We start from the raw sequence: 21,956 nt of genomic DNA on the forward strand, positions 1-21,956 counted from the left end.
CCTGTGATATTGCGTTCACGATAATGGGATGTACATATGGACAACTGGATAACGTAATCAAGCCGCTGCAATCGTGACAGCTACAGAGAGATAGACAGGTGGAGAGAGAGACAGGTAGAGGGACAGTGAGGCAGAAAGGAAATGAAGAGGCAGGCAGGAAAAAGGAGGCATCAGGAAAGGCGTGTTTCAGACTGACTCTTATAAGTTCCAGGACCAGAATGAGTGCTGGTCATTTGCATGAGAATACAAAGTCTGGAGGGTAATTTCAGCAGCCTGATAACATGTCGGTCTGACAGAGAGTCCAACAGGATGCTAATGGGCTCAATGCACCACTGACAGCAGCAGACTGGAAAACACTGCAGGTTTTCTGCAGGTGAAGAAGGAGACATTTACATTCTTCTAAATGTCACTCAGCAAAAAGGGCACAAGAGAGCTGAGACATTTTAGTTCTATTTTTTTTGTTGACATACAATGTTATCCATCAGACTTTGCACTATAGATCATTAAACGCATTTCAAGCTAACTGTTTTTAATGTCTTATTTAGATATTTCAAGGAAACAAGTCCAAAAAGAGGCCAGCATGTTTAGGCGAGCTGTGAACACCACGCTGGCACATTAACATGGTTTTCTCAGCACCTGGACAAGAGGTCATTGAAGTGCTCAGAAAGATCCTCAGATCCAACTCTTTCATGGCTTCTAGAACCCATGAAAGACAAAGCGGGGGGCCATGGTTACATAGTCAGTCCCAAGTTATAGCTTCCAATTAAAGTTTCATTCCACCTTCAAATCTCACTCTTTGGGAAAATGAATACAGTGGCACAATAAGTCTTCTAAAGTTCATTCCAGCATAATTGCAGTGGCGTCGCTGATAGCTGTCAGTGCCGCCTATTGAAGAAAGAAGATATTTGAACATGGAGACTGCAGGAAGACAGAGCCGGCTAAATTAGTTTGCACAAATGAAAATGAAAAGGTGACTTGAGACGGAGTGAAACTAATGATTACAACTGAAAAGAGGCTGTACAGAGAAGCAGAAGATGGACAAGGACAATTTAGACAGAAGAGGAGAGGGGGAGGAAGGGAAAGAAAATTAGACACTAAGAAGAGGGGAAAGGCAAGAGAAATAAAAGATAAAAAGTGAGAGAGGGGAAGAATAAGAAAAGCAGATGGACAGAGTGAAGTTGTCATTCATCCTGCAGCTCCCTGGTGAAAAAAGGCCATTCATCTCCAATCAATACACTATCGGGGCTCTTTATCCACTGCTGGTGTCAGACTCAGAGCTGCCAGGCCTCCACTGTGATCCGCCATGTCGGGTCAAAGTCTGAAGCACAGTGTCAGCTCCTCTGGTCTCACTGCAGACAGAAACTGCTGCTGGGTTGTATGAAGAGTCTGTGAAAACGGGTTGTTGTTTTCCTCTGCAGGAGCTGCCATGTTAACATAAAGGCAATCTTACAATATTTTTGAGTGTTTTTATTCAGACTCATTCACAGACTTGTGAGATAAGCAGATATGGAGGGAGAGCGACGGCTGTTCCACTGCTGTCTGAGTGTATGTGTGAACGGCTGAGCGTCGCCGCCCTGCGTGGCCTCTGCCATCAGAGTATGACTGTGTGTGAATGTGCCAAGTGATGCTAAGTGCTTTGAGGAGTTGGTAGACTAGAAAAATGCTGTATAAATGCAAGTCATTTTACCACAAAACAAAAGTCCTTTCAATGTGGAATGTGCTTGTTAGCACGCTGATGCTAGCATTTAAGATAAAGACTCAAAGAGCCGCGAGCTCGGCTGCAGGCTCTTGTTAGAATAATGTGGCCACAGCGTTCAAAGGCTGGTTAGAACAAGCCAAACATCTGCTTCATCGTTTTATTTCACGTTGTATTCGAACTCAGCTTGTTAGTTGATGGACAACGAAAACAAGGGCTCACATGTCCTCTCAGAAAGCCAGTTACATAACATTGAGTTCAGCCACGCAAAGCAAACCGTTTTCTGTTGTGATATATCATCTGCATATTCCCATAAGCACTGCCTGGATCATTTTGATTGTGTGTAATGTCATAGCGTGGCTGATTAAAGCCCTTGTAACGATGCTGTGTCAGTAGTATTCCAAGACTCTGATAATCTCTGTTCACTTAGCGGCTAAATGAATTGAGAGCTGAAGCTGCTCCTCGGAGAACAACTCGAGGAAGCAAAGTGTTGTTAGCAGCAGCAGCAAGAGATGGAAATGAGACGGAGACTTTGATTTATTCATTGATTTGCTCAGTGAGCAGCTGGAGTCGCTTTCTGGGATCCCGCAGCGTGAATGTTGCCGAGGCGGAAAAGTGACACACAGCTTTCCTTGTCCACACACTAGAGTCAGATTATAAAAATGCACGAGTGTTACCTCTGTGTCATTTAGATATTTATCAAGCCACCGTGTCTGTTATCAGTTTGATGTCTGTTACAGTTTAGGAGCTCTGTTGCTGGGCTGGAACTGTTTATTCAAAAAACAGCACCCATCAATCAGTTGTCAATTTTTATCGGCACAGAGCTAGTTAGCTAGCAGTTTGACCACCTGAAATAAAGTTCACCTGTTACCAAGAGCCTGAAGTTGTATACTTATGTACACATAAGTGAAGCGGCATCTCAGTCTGCACCGAGCAAAACCCGTCTGCTCAGGAAGACAGTGAGACGCAGTTTTCAAAGCTGTGTTTTTTGGTTTTGTCTAACGATCACATAAAGATTTTTTTCTGTATTAAACGGGTCACAGGTACAATTAACTGCAATTTTTTATAATAATGAAAAAAAAGGTGTTCTTTGATATCTTTTCACTTCTGACATGTTTGCCTCCCACGTCTCAGGATCAGAGAAGAAAGGCTCTGGTTCACTGAAGGGAAACAGGGAAAATGAGCTCTTACAGTCTTTACTACATGACCTAAAGTATCAGTGTAGCCTCTGGCAGTGAATCAGACTTTCCAGCTGCACTTTGAAAGTGATAATTTAAATCTTTACGAGTAATTCAGGGTGCCCAGTGATGTTACAGTCCCGTCTCCCCCCCCCCAATGCTGATTCTGAGCTTTGATGCTGAGATAAAATGGTGAAGCTCGTTCCCTGCAGAAAGCTCCATAACAAACTGTGATCTTCATCTTGTCAAAGCTTCACGTCAGCATCCAGCAGTGGACTCCCTGCTGGGTCAAACCACAATGTTCACACTTACGCTTCTGGCATAAAAGCTCAATCCAAACAACACCCATAGAGAATAAGGACGAGGCAAAGCAGCCGTTGTTTGCTCTCTCAGCTCTGGTTGTCTTCCACTAAAAACTTTCCTCTTTGTTATGTTTTGTGTTCCGTGTCCTCAGCTTAAACAAAGTCTCTTACCAGCGAGTTAAAGAGCTCACTTTGGCAGCCACAGTGGAGACATTTGGCTCTGCAGAGTCCTCTCCATTGTCTCTGTTAGGCTCAGATTAACCTCTAGTTTCACTGGATTAAGAGGGCAGCTCACATCCCCTCTCGGGCGAACATTCACAGGTGGTGCAAACATTAGTCCAGTGCGAATACAGCGACAACAATAACCAATAAAATCTGATTTCAGTCAGGTCCTCGACTGGCTCACCTTCTCTCCGGTTGAGTTTGGCGAAGCCCGGAGCGTGACTGCTGGACAGCTGGGAGGAGCTCCTGAAGGACGACGGCGGCAGATTGGAGACCAGCGCGCTGTCACACACCTCTGTCAACCAATCACAAAGCAGAAACAGCACACGGTTATGGCTTTATAACAATTTGATATGCTTAATTCAAATCAGATTCAAAGATACGGTCTGTTTTTACTCCACGCATCCTTCTTCAAACATCTTGGCAGCTAACAGTTTGTCCAGAGATTTGTTGTGTTATGCTTATGGCGTTAATGTGACTTCAAGCCTCATGCAGCGATGAGATGAGAGGCGTCCACTGCCTTCTAACTCCACACCCACACATTTAAGATGAATATAAAATGTGTTTCAAAAGTGGCTTTTTCTACTATCTTGTTAGAATTTACACCTGCTCCTTTTACCTGATCCCCTCTTGTGATTGAATCGGATTTTCAAAGACGGTTTTGAGCAGATGAATGTGAAAACAGCCTTCCAGTGTCAACTTTTCAAACCCAACCGATGCTTTCACTTGAGCCAATTTACCAGACGTCCTGCAGCTCCCTCCGAAGCCACAAAAGCCTGTGCTGATTTTGTCTTTAAAGTTATTTTTCAAGACTGAGTTTAGAGGTTTTTGATTTTTTTTTTACGTATCACATCTCAGTTAAATCTCATGGTTCACTCTGAGATGAAATCTTCTGACCCAAACAGTTTAAGTAAATAATCCAACTTATCAGTGACTCACAAGGTCAAACAACATCCCCTCACACAGCATGAAGCACTCATTAGTCCAATCACATTCACACAGTTCAGCTCTGCTGTTAGCTTGCCAAAGAGTCGATTCATTCTTTGCCCTCAGTTGGAGCGATTTTTAGTGTTTTTACTCGAAAAAAGGATTTTACAATTAAAGATCAACCTTTAGCTTCTCCATTTCTCGTGGGCAAACCTTCTTGGATCGGGCAAAGTCCACACCTCTCCCTTCACAGCAACATCCATTCATCTTTCCAGAGTGAAAGAGATAAAACTGATGTGGTCAGAACAGTGGAGATGGCTGAACAGAAGTAGCACAACACTTATCCTGAGTGATGCAGCACTTAGAGGCTCAGAGAAGCAGAATAACAGAAGCAGCAGCAGCGGGAGCATCACATTTTTTTAGCCTTGATAAATACCATTGAGCAGCTGAGCTGAGCCGAGCGCCGTTTTATCAGTGAGCTGCAGGTTTAATGTGAGCTAAGTGGAAACAGGCCTTTGACATCACAAAGTATCACAGCAGCTGACTGAGACAGGAATGTCTCCTACCTTAGCACAGTATAAATAGTTCTTCAGTTTGAAGTAAAAGTCCAAAGTTTCCTTCAGAGTGAAAAACACAGCTGAGTAAAAACTACAGGGATGATATCACAATATCAGACGCAGCTGGAGACGGATTGTTCTCCGTCTTTTAGCCTGAGTGAAAAGCTGTTGAATCAGTAAGAACAGCAGGATTGGAGCTCCCTGACGCTGAGAGGAGAAAGCCCCGTATCTCAAATCGTTAGCAGAGTTTATTTAGTCAGCTTTTGACAGTTTCGTGATAGTAACGGCTGCAACTTTCTTAAGCCTTTAAATGACAAAAACCTGTTGATTTGGTGAATATTAACACGAGTGTCAGTGTGCCGTCTCCTCGCTGAGAGGCAGGTTTTAAGGTCTCTCAGCTGTAATGGCACCATGTGAGAGTGTAATAATGTCCAACTGGATGAATGCACGCTGTAACTCTGCTGAGATGGACAAATGAATGCTGTAATCACGTCGTGTTGTGGAGATGAATGGCGTCCTGACCGGCTCATTACAGGCTGGATGCTGATGGAGACGAATCAGCACTGTCACAGGCAAAATGTTTTGCATGCTAAGGGTTTATGGGTGATCGGCTTGAATAAAAATGTCATATATTATGCATGACGCAATAATTAATGATAATTATGGCTGTTTTAATTGATTACAGGAAACTAGAGACACACACAGCAGAAGCACTGAGGGATGGGAAGCTGCAGCAATTTCTTTATGTGTTAGAATAATAAACTACACACAGCAGTGAGAGACGCACAAAGGGAATGACTGTTTGCTTTATGACACAGTCTGTGGTCATACATACAGACTCATGAACATCAGCTTCATAAATATTCATAGTTTTCCTCCTGAGCTCCAAACTGTAAACCAAAGCCAAACTAATGCTGCCTCCACCTAAGGCCTCTCCTATTAATGGATGCTGTTCTCCACCTCTGAGACAAGAGCCAATTACTGTGATTCACACTGCGGTCCGATCCCGGCCCACAGCTCTCACAACGAGGCTTTAGCTTTGATTACTCTGTCAACATCAGTATACTTCATCTCAACAGCACGAGGTCTTCATCCGCCTCTTGATATCCAGCACGGCCTGATGATTTCACTCTTTAAAAGGAATATCGCTCCATTTGTAGGTCCACATTTTAGCCCGTAACTTTCACAATTTAACCAGACAGATGTCATGACAGCATTGGAAAATCCTTAATCAAAGTAAATGGTGTGAAATTTTAAGAGCAACATCTGTCATTTCAATCATTACTGTGGCTCTCATGGCTGAACTGTGACACGCCGGCGTACTCACATCGTTCAGGGTAAAAACAACAACAACAACAACAATGCGCAGCCCCACAGCAGGTTCTCCAGCACATGTTAGAACACAACTGCATACACTTTTGAGGCCTGAGGTGCAACCAATCAGCCACTTAACATGCTGCACCTATCACAGTTTATGTCACAGTTTTATGAAAAGCTGCAGTTGAATGTTTCATAAAATATCTGTAAATTAGTAAAAAGTTAGAATCTCATGTTAGCTTAGCATACAGACTGGAGGCAGGGCAAGCAGCCAGTTTGGCTCGGTCCAGAGTTCAACAATCTGTGTGCCAGCACCTTAAAAGCTCATTAAACCTAAGCAGCAAACACTAAGGTTGAAAAATGAAGTCTATACAGAAAAACAAACAAACAAACAAAACAGTTCCTGCGTCCTGCATCATGACCAAACTCTGCAGTTTAACTGAACTCCTAGTTTCGGTTTTACTGCCCACAACTAGAGAGTTTTGATCCTGTCTCACTGCTCCTGTCAGCCTTGTTTGCTCCAGCAGCAGCAGACTGTTGTTTTCTGTGACAAAAGCTCCAAAAACCTGATCACATCCAAAACAGCAAACCCACAAAGTTAGACAGATAGTTGTTTTTTTTTAGCCAATCTTGAATCTCTTGTTAGTAACAGAGGGGTTTTGAGCTTCATGCATAATTAAGTCCACTGTTTTAAATGTGATCCAGCAAAGATGGTCAGCAAAGATCAGAAGGCTTCCTGCTCTGTGGTCCTCTGAAGCTGCTCCTGATAGTCTTTATCCCCACAGGCCTCGGGCTGCTGTGGGTGGTGGGGGAGCCCTCAGCATGAGAAGCAGCTGAATAACAGTCAGAAGAGGTGAAATGAGAGGGACAGCTCTTCAATACAGAGTGCTGTAATCCCTGAGGAGATAATGTGTGGTGAGAGCACATCCTCGCCGAGGTAACACTCAACACGGTGAGAGAGACAGCAGAGGGGTTTGAAAACACCGGGCCGGTTTTCCTCGGCGAAGCTTTGGCATTTAAGAGTGGACGTCCCTGACGGTGTGACCAGCGGAGCACAAACACAGACAGCTCAGAGGAAAATGGAGCTAAATGTTGAATACCTGCTGGACTCTGCAGTCACTGAACCTCAACACTGACCCCGGCTGTGCAGAACAGAGAGCTTTCCTGAATATTAAACTGCTGCACCTTCTTCCACAGCACGAAAACAAACGCACCTTCTTTGTCTTTCTGTCAGCCTCAGTGTCTTATCTTGGGTAAGTTTAGACAACAGTTTCCCTCTGACATTAATATTTTTGGCATCCAGGTAAACAGCAGAATAAACTATGATTCCTGAACAACTGGCAATGCTTTTTACATCAGTAATATATTTATATATATATATATATATATACCTGAATATAAGCCGCACCCACTAAATTTAAAAACAAAAAAGATCTTGTACATTGACTACAATCCGCAGGTGTCCACGTTGTCAGTCTCTCTTTCGTTGTCGCTCTCAACATCACTTTCATCTTGAGGCAAAATCCATAAATTAGCCGCATCATTGTTTAAGCCGCAGTGTCCAAAGCATGTGGAAAAAGTAGGGGCTTATAGTCCGGAAATTACTGTGTGTGTATATATATATATATACACACACACACACAGACACACACACATATCACATATTTTACTCTAAGAAAAGAGCACCAAGCAAGTCAAAGAGCAAGATTTATAAAAGCAAAGTGTCATCTTTTTCCACCTTTAATAGAATATAGGGAGAAACTCTGCTGTCTCAACTCTACTGAGTTGTAGAATAACAGCATTAACTAATCTAATAATGACCCCCGAAGAAGTTTTTCAGCCTCAGGTGAAACAATAAAACAAAGCCAGTCACACAAAACTCGACCAGCAGGGCAGGAAACCATTATGTTGATGTTTGAGTTTCAATCAGATCTCCTCCTGGACACCCATCATTCACCCTCTGGCTAATTCAGCCATCTTTCAGGTTTATCATTTTTGCTGAAATGACAAACGAGTGAGTTTGACAGGAGTAAAGTTTCTGGAGGTTCAAGGCCTCGAGGCACTAAAATGGCAGACTGTCACCGCAAACAGAGAGGGAGACCACAGCTCATTCACCTGCATTGTCCACTTCTTTACTGTTTGGCTGAACTGCAAAAGGCTGGAGAGACCCTGAATGTCAATGAGCTCCGTCCATCTCCTCCACAAACAGGAGGTCCTGCACTTCAGAGCCCACTGAACCCCGAGTTCAGTGCTTCTCAGTATGAGCCGAGTCAACTTATTTAGCCATTCAGAGCATGCAGCAGTAGGCAGGATAATGAGGCTCCAGCGGTGGTTGTTTTTGCTCCGGAGCGCTAACAATCATCCTCAAGCAGAAAACGTCAATGCTCATTTTACTAATCCGCCCAACTTCTACCTCCAGTTTGACCCAAAGGGGTTTGAGTCTGCTCCTCCGTGGTTGTAAACAAACAAAAAACAAATCATGGTGGGATACTTTGCATTATTTGCACAGTTGGAGCTCAGAGATAAGCGAGAGCTAAAGTTGGACAGGCTGTTTTAGGTGTTTCTTCACCTTGACACTAGATTCAAATGAAAATACCACGTCTTTGCCCTTCTGGCATGAAGCAAAAAAGATTGCTAAAAGTGTCAAAATACTGGTACACATTATTATAAACCCTGGAAATATAAGAAAAACATTTAATATTTTCTAGTTGTTGGTCTTTTATTTTTTAGTAGTTGTTGTTCAATGTTCCTCTACGCCTACAGTGCTGCATGTCAGACAGACTGATCAGCAACACCGCGACTCCACAGGGAACCGTCCTCTCCCCCTTCCTCTTCACTGTCTACACCACAGACTTCAAGTGCTGCACAGTGACCTGCCATCTTCAGAGATTTTCTGATGATTCTGCTGTGGTTGGATGTGTTACTGGAGGTGATGACATTGAGTACAGGACTGTAGTGGACAACTTTGTCACTTGGAGCAGGAGAAGCCACCTACAGCTCAATGTGACAAGGACTAAGGAACTGGTGGTGGACCCGAGGAGGACTAAGGCTCCAGTGAACCCTACCAACATCAAAGGGGTCAGTGTGGAGGTGGTGGAGGAGGAGAACAAATACTTGGGGGTGTACTTGGATCACAAATTGGACTGGTGCAAGAACGTGGACAGCGTTTCCAGAAAGGGCCAGAGCCGTCTCTATTTTCTGAGGCGACTGAGGTCCTTCAACATCTGCAGGACGATGCTGCAGGATGTAGAGGATGGTTTATGATATATATTCCTATCTTTTCATGTTCTTGGTCAGGGAAATTGCAATGTCTGTAAGAAAGAAGAATTTCCTCTCGGGGATAAATAAAAGAATCCCGACCTGATTCTGATCTGAACGCTGTGCTGACAGGAAATGCTTTGCCGGACTGTTTGACAGCTACCCAAGCGAGAAGCTTTGCACCTTCCACTTCTCAATGCCAACAACAACAACAATGACAATATTTGCTCCTCATCTCCGCTTCTTCATCCAGCTGTCAAACACACTCCTGCACGGTTCCTGCTGATTCCTTCTGGCCTTTATGCAGCTATACCAGATAATAAGGTCTTTATGTACAGCACAGTCTGTATGTGCAAGAATAAAACCCACACAAAAAGCATCCTTATGCATACACCACTCATTAGTGCATTGCACTAATCTACAGCTGCCTTTGAAAGGACAGAACAATCATCCTCCTCTCTGAGGCTCGTCACACTGAGCGGCGAGGTGGGCAGCTGCGTGGGAGGCAGACATCAACCAAATGAAGTGATCAAAACAGCGACGAGTCACATCACGGCAGCATTTAAAATCGCTTCATCTTCAAACTGCCAAGTTAAACTCACATAAACACAGCGAGCTGAAACAAGCTGCTGGGAAGCAAGACTTTCACCAGGGTTCATTTCAAACGCCGCTGAAGCCCAAAACATCCACTGTGAATTATAATGACAGAATTATGCAGATTTGCAGGGGATGCTGCAGGCTACATCACTTGTACTAATGGCTCCAGGAGGAGGTATGTATAATAAAATATCTACTAATTCTCAAGCTGCACTAAGTAAATAATTTTAATATATTTGCCTGCAAATGACTCCTGATAAAGAGAGCAGTAGACCTCCATGGAAAGTCTCCATGAGAAAAAAAATGTTTGGCACATAATGTAATTTTGTTCTGTCATTCAAACAAAATACACGGCACAAGGATATCATCCAAGCACTTCGGCAAATCTAATTTATTTCAAAAATGAAACAGTGAATTGGACGCTGGGGATTCATAAAATCGAAAACTCTGCAGTGCAGCAGTCGAAGGGCTTATACTACGAACTATTTTTATGCAAATGAGTGCCAGAGCAGCATAGGCCTACTGTACCTTTTGTCGTTCAATAGGGACAGTTCACGCTCATGGATTTTTTTAAGTGCAAAGTTACAGCTGAGCAATAGATCATCTTGATGCTTAAACTGTGGCGTGAGACTCGATACAGTGCTGCCAGTGTTGTCATTGTGTTTGGGTTATCGCATCACAGCAGTGTGGTCTTTTTCTGGTCTCCGTGAGTGTGTGTGTTTTGGGACCCTGAAATGTTACCTGAGTGAAGAGAATTCTGGTCTACTTGCCAATTTGGCTGAGTTTGTTAAGGGTTGGTGTGAATGCTTTTATTCAGACTCTGAGCCACATCTGCGGTGGGCTGATTGTGGTGTGCATTCCTCTGCCTCGTTTATTTAATGGCTTTGCAGACACAACACTTACATTTAAGCTACAGTGGGGGTCCAGTATGGAGCCGGATGGGCGAGAACAGATCTGTCTGGGTATGATAGTTAAAGTCGGAGTAACGCGGGAGGGATTAGCAATAGTAGCATCCAACGGTAAGAAAAATACCCCTACTGAACGAGGCTGTCGCTGCTGCGAGCGGTTTGTTAACTACCTTGTGTCTCATTTACATGAGAGAGAATACAATATAATAGTAAACATAAACAACGAACATGGCTATACCATCAGCACTCACAGCTGTCCAGCTAGCATATTAGTATTAAGAAATTTTGGGTGCATTTTCTCTGCTATTCCTGTGCAAATACAAGCATATATGAGGTCTGGCAACATATCTGCTAAGCCTTGTGGAAGACTCTGGTCATGCATCATGTGGGCAAAGAGGCAGGGATGCAGGTGGGTAGGTGGGTAGATGGTTGTTAGGCCATCCAATCATTACAGGTCTGTGACTGACAGAGACTGAATTTATTTCTTTTTATTCTTGAGAATTTGATGTATTGATTGCTGTCAAGATGTTTAGATATTTTCTACAAATATTGCAAAAAACAAAAAAAAAGCCTCTCCAAAAACTTACCAACCCAACCGTTAAGGTGAGGGAAAACATGTTTGCTATAAGCTGAGACCCCTTACGCTTTCACTCTAACAGCTGGTCCACAGAGATCAGAAAACCTCACTGCAATAACACACTTTATATCAGCTTCAAAGGAGAAATATTGGATGTCATAACCAAAGGCATCTGGGGAGCTCTGTGTGTGTGTGTGTGTGTGTGTGTGTGTGTGTGTGTGTGTGTGTGTGTGTGTGTGTGCAGCCTCTTTAGGCCTTCACTACACCACACAAAGAGCTGCAGTCACAGCATCTGCTTAGTTTTACTACACAGCCATCTTCTAGCAACTAATAGAGGAGTTCCTGTCCTTAGCAGAGGTTGCAAGCGCTGATGCAGAACTTTCACTCTGAACCACTAAACCTTCATGTGATAGTGTAATTGGGAAAAGCTGGGGTCAAAACCCTAACAGCCCCCAATTAAGGCACTGCTCACAAATGTAGGATATGGTGGTGAGTGTCTCCTGTCAGAGCCTGTTGGTCACATCCTTCTGAACAGGCTGATGTTCAAGAGGTCTGATGGAATGGATACTTTAATTCAAAGAGATCATAGCTGCCTGTTGCAGGACCAGGCTGAAGATACACAGGAGTCAAAACAGAACATTTACACCACACTCTTCCCACCAAACAGACCCTCCATTTCCTGTTCAGAAGGACACTGGTGATAGTGCTGGTTCCTGAGCAGAGGACATTGTTCCAGGCCAGTATTATACACATTTGTTCTTTGTCTGCCTTTAATTTAATCTTTTGCTGAAGCTTGAGGTCAGACGTATCTCTGAGCTGATAACACACTCCACAGAAATTCAATTTGTTGTTGGTTTCTCTGAGTTAGAATTTATCATACTGTTGTAACGCGAGCAGTCCAGACCTGAAAACCTCCAGCGGCGGCTCTCTGCTCCCTCAGGACCAGCATCAGACTGGCCAGAGAGTCCACTTCAGATATTAGAAATTCACATTAAAAGAAAAGAAAAAAAACTCGCATGATCATCACCACTAAGATTATGTTTATAAAACCCCTCACTGTACAGGATCCTTTGGGTAGATAATCTGTTCAGACTTGCCTCAAATCAGGCACAGGACCTAAAATCTGCCCAGTTATCGTCTAGTGCAGGACCAGCATGGACACCGACATGAGCACAGACAAATCCAACCAACAGCCATCCTTAAGCTTTCACTGTTTTCGTCAGCATTAATATTTATACCCATGCAGTCTTGCAGAAAGCCAACATTCTTGGTGTGCTGCAAAAACTGAGGGCTGCACGCTCACACCCCCTCAGCAGCCAGCAGGGGTGAAATTGTGGAGGCAGCTGAGAACGTCACAGCAGAGAAACAGACAGGAAAAACTACCAGCTAGACAAAAGTACTCATTATCCTTTCATACTTTTCTTCTTCTTTCCTCCTCTCCACCGAATCCCTCCTATAACTTTTTCTTTCCAATATCTTCGGCCTTGATGCTTTCCTCGCCTCGTTTTCTCACTCTCTTGTTCATTTGTGTCCCAGTCTATGCACCTCACTTTCCTTCACACCTGCCGTCCTTCCTGTCCTCCCCTTCTGCCTCCTGCTTTGTCTCATGAAGTCAGATCATCTCAAAGATGTGAGGTGGTGCATCCAGAAAGCAGATGGTGGCCCACACACACATACAGCAAAGTCACTGAGGGATGAAATAGGAAAGGCAGTACAAAATGTCACTGCAGTTGTGAGAAACACAGAGGGAATACTACACCCAGACAGCCTGCAGACTCCGACCCCTAAAGTTTATACTCTCATAGTGTCCTTCCTCCTCTTCCTTCTCCTTCTCTCCCACACTGTCCACCCTCCTCCTCCTCCGTCCTCATCTTAGTGCTTAGCTGTGATTAAGCCCCGTCTTGTGTCGAAACTCAGCCTCACCCTTGTGTCTTTAATGGCCACTGACTCAGCTCTGTCCTGCTCTCTAATACGAACCGACCGGCCCTGCTTCTCCTCATCAGCAGTCGCTGCAGAGCTGTGGTCACCGGGTTCATAAAAACACACAACAGAGGTGGCGTTAAACTGTGATCAGCGTCTGTCTCACGGTGTGCCGAGGACACTTAAGAGTCCGTATTGTGGCTTGAAGTGTCACTGATACACTGGACAACAGACTCACTTTACTAAGGCTGCATCTGTACCTTCAAATGCTCAACTCGCTTCATATAAAGCTGCTTACAGAGTCGCTCACTGTAAAAAGCTGCACACTGTAGCCGAGGAATTCATACTTCCATTGAATTTGCACGTTTAAACTATCTAAATGCCTAGCTGTCATATTAATTGCGTGAACACATTTCAGTTCCACACAGATTACTTGTGTTTAAAGAACAGTTTAAGCCAGCAAGCAGATTGCGACTTCTGTGCTTTATTTTAATGTACCAACTGCAGCAAAGACTTTCCTCTGTGTGGACAATCTGTCTCGTCCCTGCTGTAATAGAGACTGAAAGAGCATGGTGACCTTGGAACTAATGCAGTTACAGTTGGTAAGTTTAATGCCCCCAGTAAAATATCCAATTACGACCGTCATAACTAATGTGTCTGCCGGTGCAAGTAGAGTTGTAAGAGTAAAATCTATTTGTTGTTTGAGTCTCAAAGCGACGGATCGCGTCCTCAGCAGATGAAAGCTGATATTTGAAACGACAACATGTCATCTTCAATGACAACAGCTCCAGTTGATAAACAGCTTCATTTCGGTCGGGGTGGGGGGGGCGGCTGCCACGTTTCTTCTGGGGACGGCCTTAAACCAACACCGCGGGTCCAAATCTGAAATGTATGGACAGCGGTCTTCTGTCGGCTCCTCACTTAACTACCTGTTCCTGGGTTAATAAATCCAGATTCACGACCGTGGCTCCGCGTTGGCTCTGTAACCTTGACTTCATCAGATGTCATTCATGGCTCCACTTTGCCTGCACACATTTCCATAAATGACACTAAAGAAGAAACATGATGGGGATTTATCCTCAGCTGCTTTCCTTTTTCCTCGCCTCGGCTATCGCTGATGCTGCCCTCTCATGAATCACAAAGCACCGGAAGGTTTGCAGTGAATTTTTCCATATTCACACCAAATTGCTATGGCTTTGTTCTTCCCAGTGCAAACAAGCAATCCTCTGAAAAGCAATAAATTCCAATGAAACAAGGCTTTGCCACCAAAATCTGAAATAAGCTCTGGTGTATACTCTCCATCCTCAGCATTTTCTTTATCAGATTAATCCTGGAACTCATGTGGGATACTTCATGAGCTCACAGATTTAATGGAGCACCCCTAATATTCCCCAGGAGCCTCTAGAGCTTAAATAACCAACTCTTTCTTAAGGCGCCCAGTAGCCTTCATTGGGTGAGTAATAACACCTCTGCATTCACCATTCAGCCTCTAGCATCTCAATAATTTAATGTAACTCATATTAAATCCCCCTGCAGCCTACAGCAGCTGAATAATCAAACTGTTTCTTTTAACACAGAGCATGTGAATAACCAAACCATGCAGATCTTACTGCCTAATTAGCTGAGAAACCAGTCAAGGCAAAGAAAATAGTTTTACCTGTCCATCATGTCAGAGACTTCCTCTGCAGTCTATCAACTTACTCACAAAGTCTTTTTTTTTGACTTTCAGACAGGACTCTCGGCAGGCAGATGAAAACTGACTACAAAGTTTAAATTTCATTATTTGTAAGTTCAGCACTTGAGGTCCGACTGGGAATGTGGCGACTCAGAGGAACCAGTGAGTCACCGTCATCTAAACGCCCAGGGACGAGGACAGAAACGCAAATCAGCATACACAGGCCCAGTAGGAGTGTGGTGGTATTATCTGTCATTAGGCTAGGATTAAAGTCATTTAGTGTTCTTGAGATTATCTGTCATTAGGCTATGATTATAGCTCGCACTCCAGTGGCTCCAAATCAGCTCAGAGGGGAGATAAAAAAATAAACCTCAGGAAAGACTGATTAGACGGAGACAGAGAGAGAGAGAGAGAGAAAATATACATGAAGATAATGACTAAGAAAATAAAACACAGATGGATGATTTGAGAAAAATACATATGGACATTAAACAATGTGTAAATGAACCGAGGATCACAAACGTATCTGTTCTTATGTGCATAATCTGATGAAGTAATGAAGCTGGTTGCTGAGATCCTCCCTCCATCAAAAGCCACACATGTTTCTCTTCAATAAAAACAAGTCTAGCACTGACGCTGGCAAACAGAGAACACACTAAGCAGAAAACAACTGAGGTTTGTTTTTTGTTCTTATGTAAACTCTCAGAATTAACTCTTAATTGTTCTACGGCTGACTATATTGTCAGCACACAATACCATTCTCTCCTTCATCACTCAGAGTTAGTGGAAAACATAGGGCTGAGGAGTGTGGGCGTTGCCATTAGCCAAAGCCCCTGAAGTCTTCTGAAACAAGAGAGAGCCAGAAACAACACGATTTAAACAGCTGAGGCACTACAGCAGCAAGATGAGGTTTCATTTCAGTCAGTGTTTCCTGGACGAGAGGAAACGAAATCATGCTGACATGTAGAGCATGATTAGCCCGGTTCAAGGCTTCTGCATCAACATGCAGAACCTTCAGTGATTTCAAATATTTAAAAAGTTCTGTCAGATTATCTGGATAGACGTTAATACATTTGCAGTATATTATAATTTCTAAAAATGTCAGGCTGCAGCCAGTTCATGTGCACAGTTACACAGCCTGTGTTTTGTCACAACATGCATGAAAAACTGCGCTGCACTTGTCGCTGTTTACAGTCGTGTAAACACAAGCTGCTGACCTCACACGTGTCACATGCTACATTCACATCATGTTTGTGGTGTTCGCTGACGATGCGGAGAAGTGCTGTTTTGTTATGCTCTAAAGTATCTGCGCCAACTGCGTGAGTCTCACAAGCGTGAAACCGACACGCTCAACCATTCAAATTATAAAACAATAAGGCAACAAATGGTTTTTGGAGGAAAGTTGATGACAAAGTGCTTCTGCAGGCCAGTGCTGTTTGCATGGGGCCAATAAGGCAACAACCCTTAGCTTAACAGTATAGCTAACATAAGGAGGTAGTGACACACCCATATTGTTAGTTTGGGAGAAAGTTTATATTTTAATTTATATTGTTCAGCTTTAATTTGTCATTTCCTGAAACAAACACTTCTTGTTATGGGCGGTTCAGCACATATACTAACTTGCATCTCTATTAAACAAGGAGGCAAAGCAGCTCTACAAACAAAAGTGAGTTAAGCCTGCTGCTCAGCCTCTGAATTACCGTGAGTGAAGAAAGCACAAATATCAAAGCTGTTCCTCTCAGGACGTTTTCGGTTCACTCTGACAAACAGCTTTAGCCGGACCTTGCCCCTGGCACAGACAGAGCAGCTACCGAAACAAATGAAACGTGGCAAGAATAGTCAGGGTGGACAGTTATTAAGTGGATGATGTAGGCCAGTATAGGTGGTCTCTGTGGGGAATAAATGGCTGAAGGACAACTTTCTGGTTTTGGGAGGCTTCGTTTTTCTTTGATTTTGGCGAAGGCTTTTAAATGGCTGATGCAGGTACGAGCTCTTGCATCAAGGCGTTAAGGTCGTTGGTTTTAATTTAGCTCTCAGCAGTCTCTGATGACGATACTTTTCATTCGTTTGTCCTCTCAATACAAACCCTCAAATGCACTTTCTTAAATGGTGCAGAATTTATTTCTATTGTCATCTAAAGTCTTGACTTGAAGAGGTCTGTGTTTCTCTGCTGAGTATTGATTCATCCCCAGTTCAGCCAAATTTAAAGGTATCATAACCATTAATGCTTTGTACTTCTCAGACGAGCAGTACGTAAAAACTGCCTCAGTCCACAGCCCTTCCACTTCTTTTACAACCAACAGAATATTTAGATGCCACATTTGCTTCTTTCAGTGTATTTCTCCTCTTACATTTTTATCTATTTGATTTTATTTGTGTTTTCATTTGTTCTTACTTTTCCCGACTGCAGTGACCCATTTCTCCCATTAAAGTTTCATTTCCTCTCGTCTCATTCTTGTTTTCTTCTTCACAGGGAGTACAAAAGTCTCCTTATCGATCCAAACTGAATCTTTCTGTGTCAATAACGACTAAAGTTCCCCGTGTACATCCGTTTAACTCAGTTACTTCCAGGGCACCGAGAAACTTTACACAGGCAATAGCAACATCACTGTTTAATTCTCAAGTTAAATTAGATAGCATGATCTAATGACTATAAAACAATGTGAAGATTGAATGAAATGAACTTTCCTGTTTTTCCCTCACAAAACGTGCAGGACTGAAGAGCAGAGAAAACTGGGCTTAAGGCTGCTGCTGATTAGCTGGTGAACACAGCATTTAGCAGCTAAAGAGCCACAATCCACCCGTTGACACACGTCCAACCAACTGGCCAGTTGGAGATTTGGTTGTGCTATGCTAGTGGCAGCTCATGTAGCCTTGAGCTGCTAGCTTTGAGCATGAAGAGGCTACAGATGTCACTTCTCTCCGTCACTCCCACATTATTTTCATTGTCATATTTGTAGATTTCAATCAGCTTCCTCTCCTTGCAAACCCACAAACAGACTTTGATGTGTAAAATTAGTCAAATTCCCCTTTAAGACTTTGGTGAATCATTGAATTTAGACTTAGCATTTCGGCACGTGTGGTTAGAAAATGCATTACATCAGTGAGGTTCTCGTGCAGAAATAGTTGTGTCACATTTTGTTCTGTTTCTGTTAATATCCTAATAAAGTTAAAATAAAATATCAAGAAAAAAATAGGGAATTCTGCAGCTTCTCAAGCACAAACCTTACTGTAGTCCTGTACTAATGTAACTTCCATTTCAAGAGTATGAAAGACTTGAGGTGCACTTTGATAACACAACTAAACAACAAAAACCCTCCAGGCTGATATGTTTGAAACATAACAGGTTTACGTCTTCACAAGCAGCGGAAATCCAAAGCGGTAAAGGCAAACTAATCAAAAAATCCAGAGGATATCTTAAGGCATCCGAGGAAAACAAACAGCTACCAATACAGCAGAGCTAATTAAATACAGTAATTAATACAGACATAGATTCAAAGTACCGCAGTGCTCAGAGGAACCGTGAAATAAATCCGGATAAAACAAGTTATAAGACAACAAAACTTTCTGAGGGCACAATTAGAGACACAGCAGCAAACCGATAAACAGCGAAGAAAGAAAGCATCTGTAACAGCTTCTCTCAGCTCTGAAGGAGCAACAAAAGAAACCTGCAGTGGTGTTATTATCGTCTCTGGGAAGGTCTACTAAACACTTCAGCACTTCTTCAGACTCATTTTGATTGACTGCCACATAATCAGTCAACACGTACGACTGTTAGCAAACATTTTGGAGGCAAAGGTTTGTTTTTTGTGCTTTTTTAATTCGGGCAAAGTGAGAGGAGTTAAGTGAGGAGGCAGCATGACCTGTTCATTCAGTCTGGACTGGGCCACACAGAGTCCCGACCTCAACCCCATCCAACACCTTCAGCAAGGACGTCAACAAACGGTCAATTGTCCCAATACTTTTGTCCATATAGTGTAACACACTTGAGCACCAACATGGATGTGCTCAAGTGGCTTGTACACGCAGGAGGCTGCTCAGTCTTGCTCCAGGACAATCCATCAACACTAAGGACCAACCTGCGTCATCACCTGAACTCTAGCGGCTCAGCTACCTTGTTGTTAAAAAATATAATGTTTATGTAAGAACTCACCTTTTTCCTTTAACATTAAGTAGAAGAGCAAATCACTGTTTCTGGCATCTAAAAGGCACATTTTCATTTACATTTTATCCATTTGGCTGCTAAACACACAGCAGCTCTTTCATGCTGTAATATCAGAAGGCGATTAAATGCACTGCGACTTCACGGCCCTGCAGGGCTTCAGGGTTTCACGCTCTGACTTCCTTGAATCTCATCACTAGTGACTCATTCGCCACTCAGGCTAACAAGTCATCAGAGCGCCATCTGTGGCTGCTAAAATATGTATTTCTATTTTGTTGTCACTTAACACTATCTCCATAATGAACAGTCAACTGCCGTTGGGGGGTGGAGATGAAGCTGAGTCTGAAAGGTGCAGATGGGATCCTCTCCACCTCTGCAGTCTTAACTTATTAGGCTGTTGTGGTTTATGATCCGTGCAGAGAAGAGAGGAGAGAGAGAGAGAGAGAGAGAGAAAACAGACTAATCAAAACTAAAGCAAAACCAAAGAAAACAACCAGAAAACTGATCAGGAAATTGAGATCTTTTAATTTGTCATTTTACAGATCTCTGCAAAAATGTTCACGATTGAGTGTGACTGATGGACAAAAGTATTGTGACACCTGACCATTACACCAATATGGACTTTAATGACATCTCATTGTGAACACACAGACAGCTTTGCAGCTCTAACAGCTTCCACTCTTCTGTGAAGGCTTTCCACAACATGTTGGAGTGTTTCTGTGGGAATTTGTGCCCATTCATGCAGTAGAGCATTTGTGAGGTCACACACTGATGTTGGACCAAAAGGCCTGGCTCACAATCTCCGTTCCAGTTCATCCCAAAGGTGTTGGATGGGGTTGAGGTCAGGGCTCTGTGTGGGCCAGTCAAGTTCTTCCACATCATTCTTCCAAACTCATCCAGCCATGTCTTTATGGAGCTTTGCTTTGTGCACTGGGCCACAGTCATGCTGGAATAGAAAAGGGCCTTCAACAAACTGTTGCCACAAAGTTGGAAGCATAGCATTGTCCAAAATGTCTTGGTGTGCTGAAGCATTAAGATTTCCCTTCACTGGAAGTCAGGGGCCGAGTCCCATCAACCCTGTTGACCATGACCGCTCAGTCACCATAACCATGTGCATACGATTGAACAAAGTACGTATTTTAACCCAGACCATTTCAGCCTTCAGCCTTACCAAAATGCTTACATCGCAAAGAGCATCAAAAACTGTGCAATTAGTACTGAAAGCTGAATTCCAGGTGCCACTCAGATTCATAATCCTGTTTATCTTTAACTTAACAAGTCAATATTTAATCATGTACTTCATATCAAGGTGTCTGCTTTTTCACTCGCTGATTAGACAAATTAGATCTTTATTGTTCTTGTTGGTCATGAAATGAGGTCAGCTTGTGCACCTCCACCCACTTCCATTCTGGGTGGAGGCGCAGTCAGACACGAGTATTGAAACACTTCAACACATTATCCTAAACAGTACATTTCTTCATTAGCATCCGGTGAATTCGATTCTATCCTATTCGCCTGTAAACTGCACGGTGAGCATCTGAAACCACCTTCAGACGAAACAACAGCGCAAGTTGGAATCAAAAGTGGCAGGAGGGAGAATGCAAAAAGAGGGAGAAAGATTAAGGGATGGGGAGAAAATATAGAGAGAGAGGAGAGAGAGAGAGTTAAAGAGGAGGATCTCTGATTCAGATACAGCAGGAGGGCAGGCATCCAGGTGGGAGAGCAGGAAGAGGAAGACATGGACACATGCACTGGGAACAGGAAGGGAAGTCAGCGAGGAAAGAGCACCGAGCAGAGAGACGAGTGGGGAGAGGAGAGGACTGCGAGCTGGCAGCTTGGCAGATAAAAGCGAGATTCAAAGAGTGGAGCCTGGATGAGGAACTACAGCCACCTCCTCCTCTCTCCTCCTCACCCGTCCTTTTCCCCCTCCATCTGTGTCTCCCTCATTGTCTCGCTCTCTCACACCTCTTCACTGAGGCTACCCAGTCTGATGTGCACACTGGCTGAAGTGCTCAAAGGCAAGACTGTTTCACTGCAACACCATCCCATTAAATTATTATTGGTGCATCATTTTACACACATTTCTTCAAAATTCAGCCTGACATACGCAGGGTTTGGGCTTAACGAATGAGGAAGAGGAGAATAAGAGAGTGCAGGGATGGAGGACTTTTTCTGCCATCTGTTCCCGTTACAGACACACTTCACTGCCCTTGTCCTGTTTCTCAAAATCTCTTCACTTGAGATTTTCCTCCCTCCCTCCCTTCCTTCCTCCCTCCCTCCTCCCATGTTGGCAGGGAAGAATATCACCCACACCTCACTTCATTTTCACACACGGACGCAGCCTCAGTCCTGGAAAGTGCCCAGTGTTGATGTCAGACATGCCCCACTAAGGCGGTGAAGGTGGCATTTCCCCATTGCAGAAACAACAAAACCAAACCACCAACCTGCACACAAGTCTTTTCTCTCTCTCTCTCTCTCACACACACACACACACCCACACCTTCACCCTCCGGAGTGTGTGAGCACGAACGTGGCTCCGTCCCAGGCTGCTCATCATGCTGCTCTGAGCACCAAATTAACCACAAAGAAATAACCTTGTTTTCTGCACATGTGGATGAATTGGGTTTCTAACTATGCAAACAGCTTCTTCCAGCCTGTCG

General features: G+C 43.6%; 1 protein-coding gene across 2 annotated transcripts in view; it reads right to left on the reverse strand.

Moving 5' to 3' along the window:
* Positions 1-21,956, reverse strand: part of LOC124069719 (contactin-associated protein-like 4) — a 78,911-nt gene that overhangs the window by 56,266 nt on the left and 689 nt on the right. For both annotated transcript variants that reach the window (XM_046409111.1, XM_046409110.1), the window contains exon 2: positions 3,583-3,693. In XM_046409111.1, coding sequence (XP_046265067.1) covers positions 3,583-3,693 — 111 coding nt within the window. The remainder of the gene's footprint in view (positions 1-3,582; positions 3,694-21,956) is intronic.

This window comes from Scatophagus argus, chromosome 13 (genome assembly GCF_020382885.2).
Source record: "Scatophagus argus isolate fScaArg1 chromosome 13, fScaArg1.pri, whole genome shotgun sequence".
Taxonomy (NCBI): domain Eukaryota; kingdom Metazoa; phylum Chordata; class Actinopteri; family Scatophagidae; genus Scatophagus; species Scatophagus argus.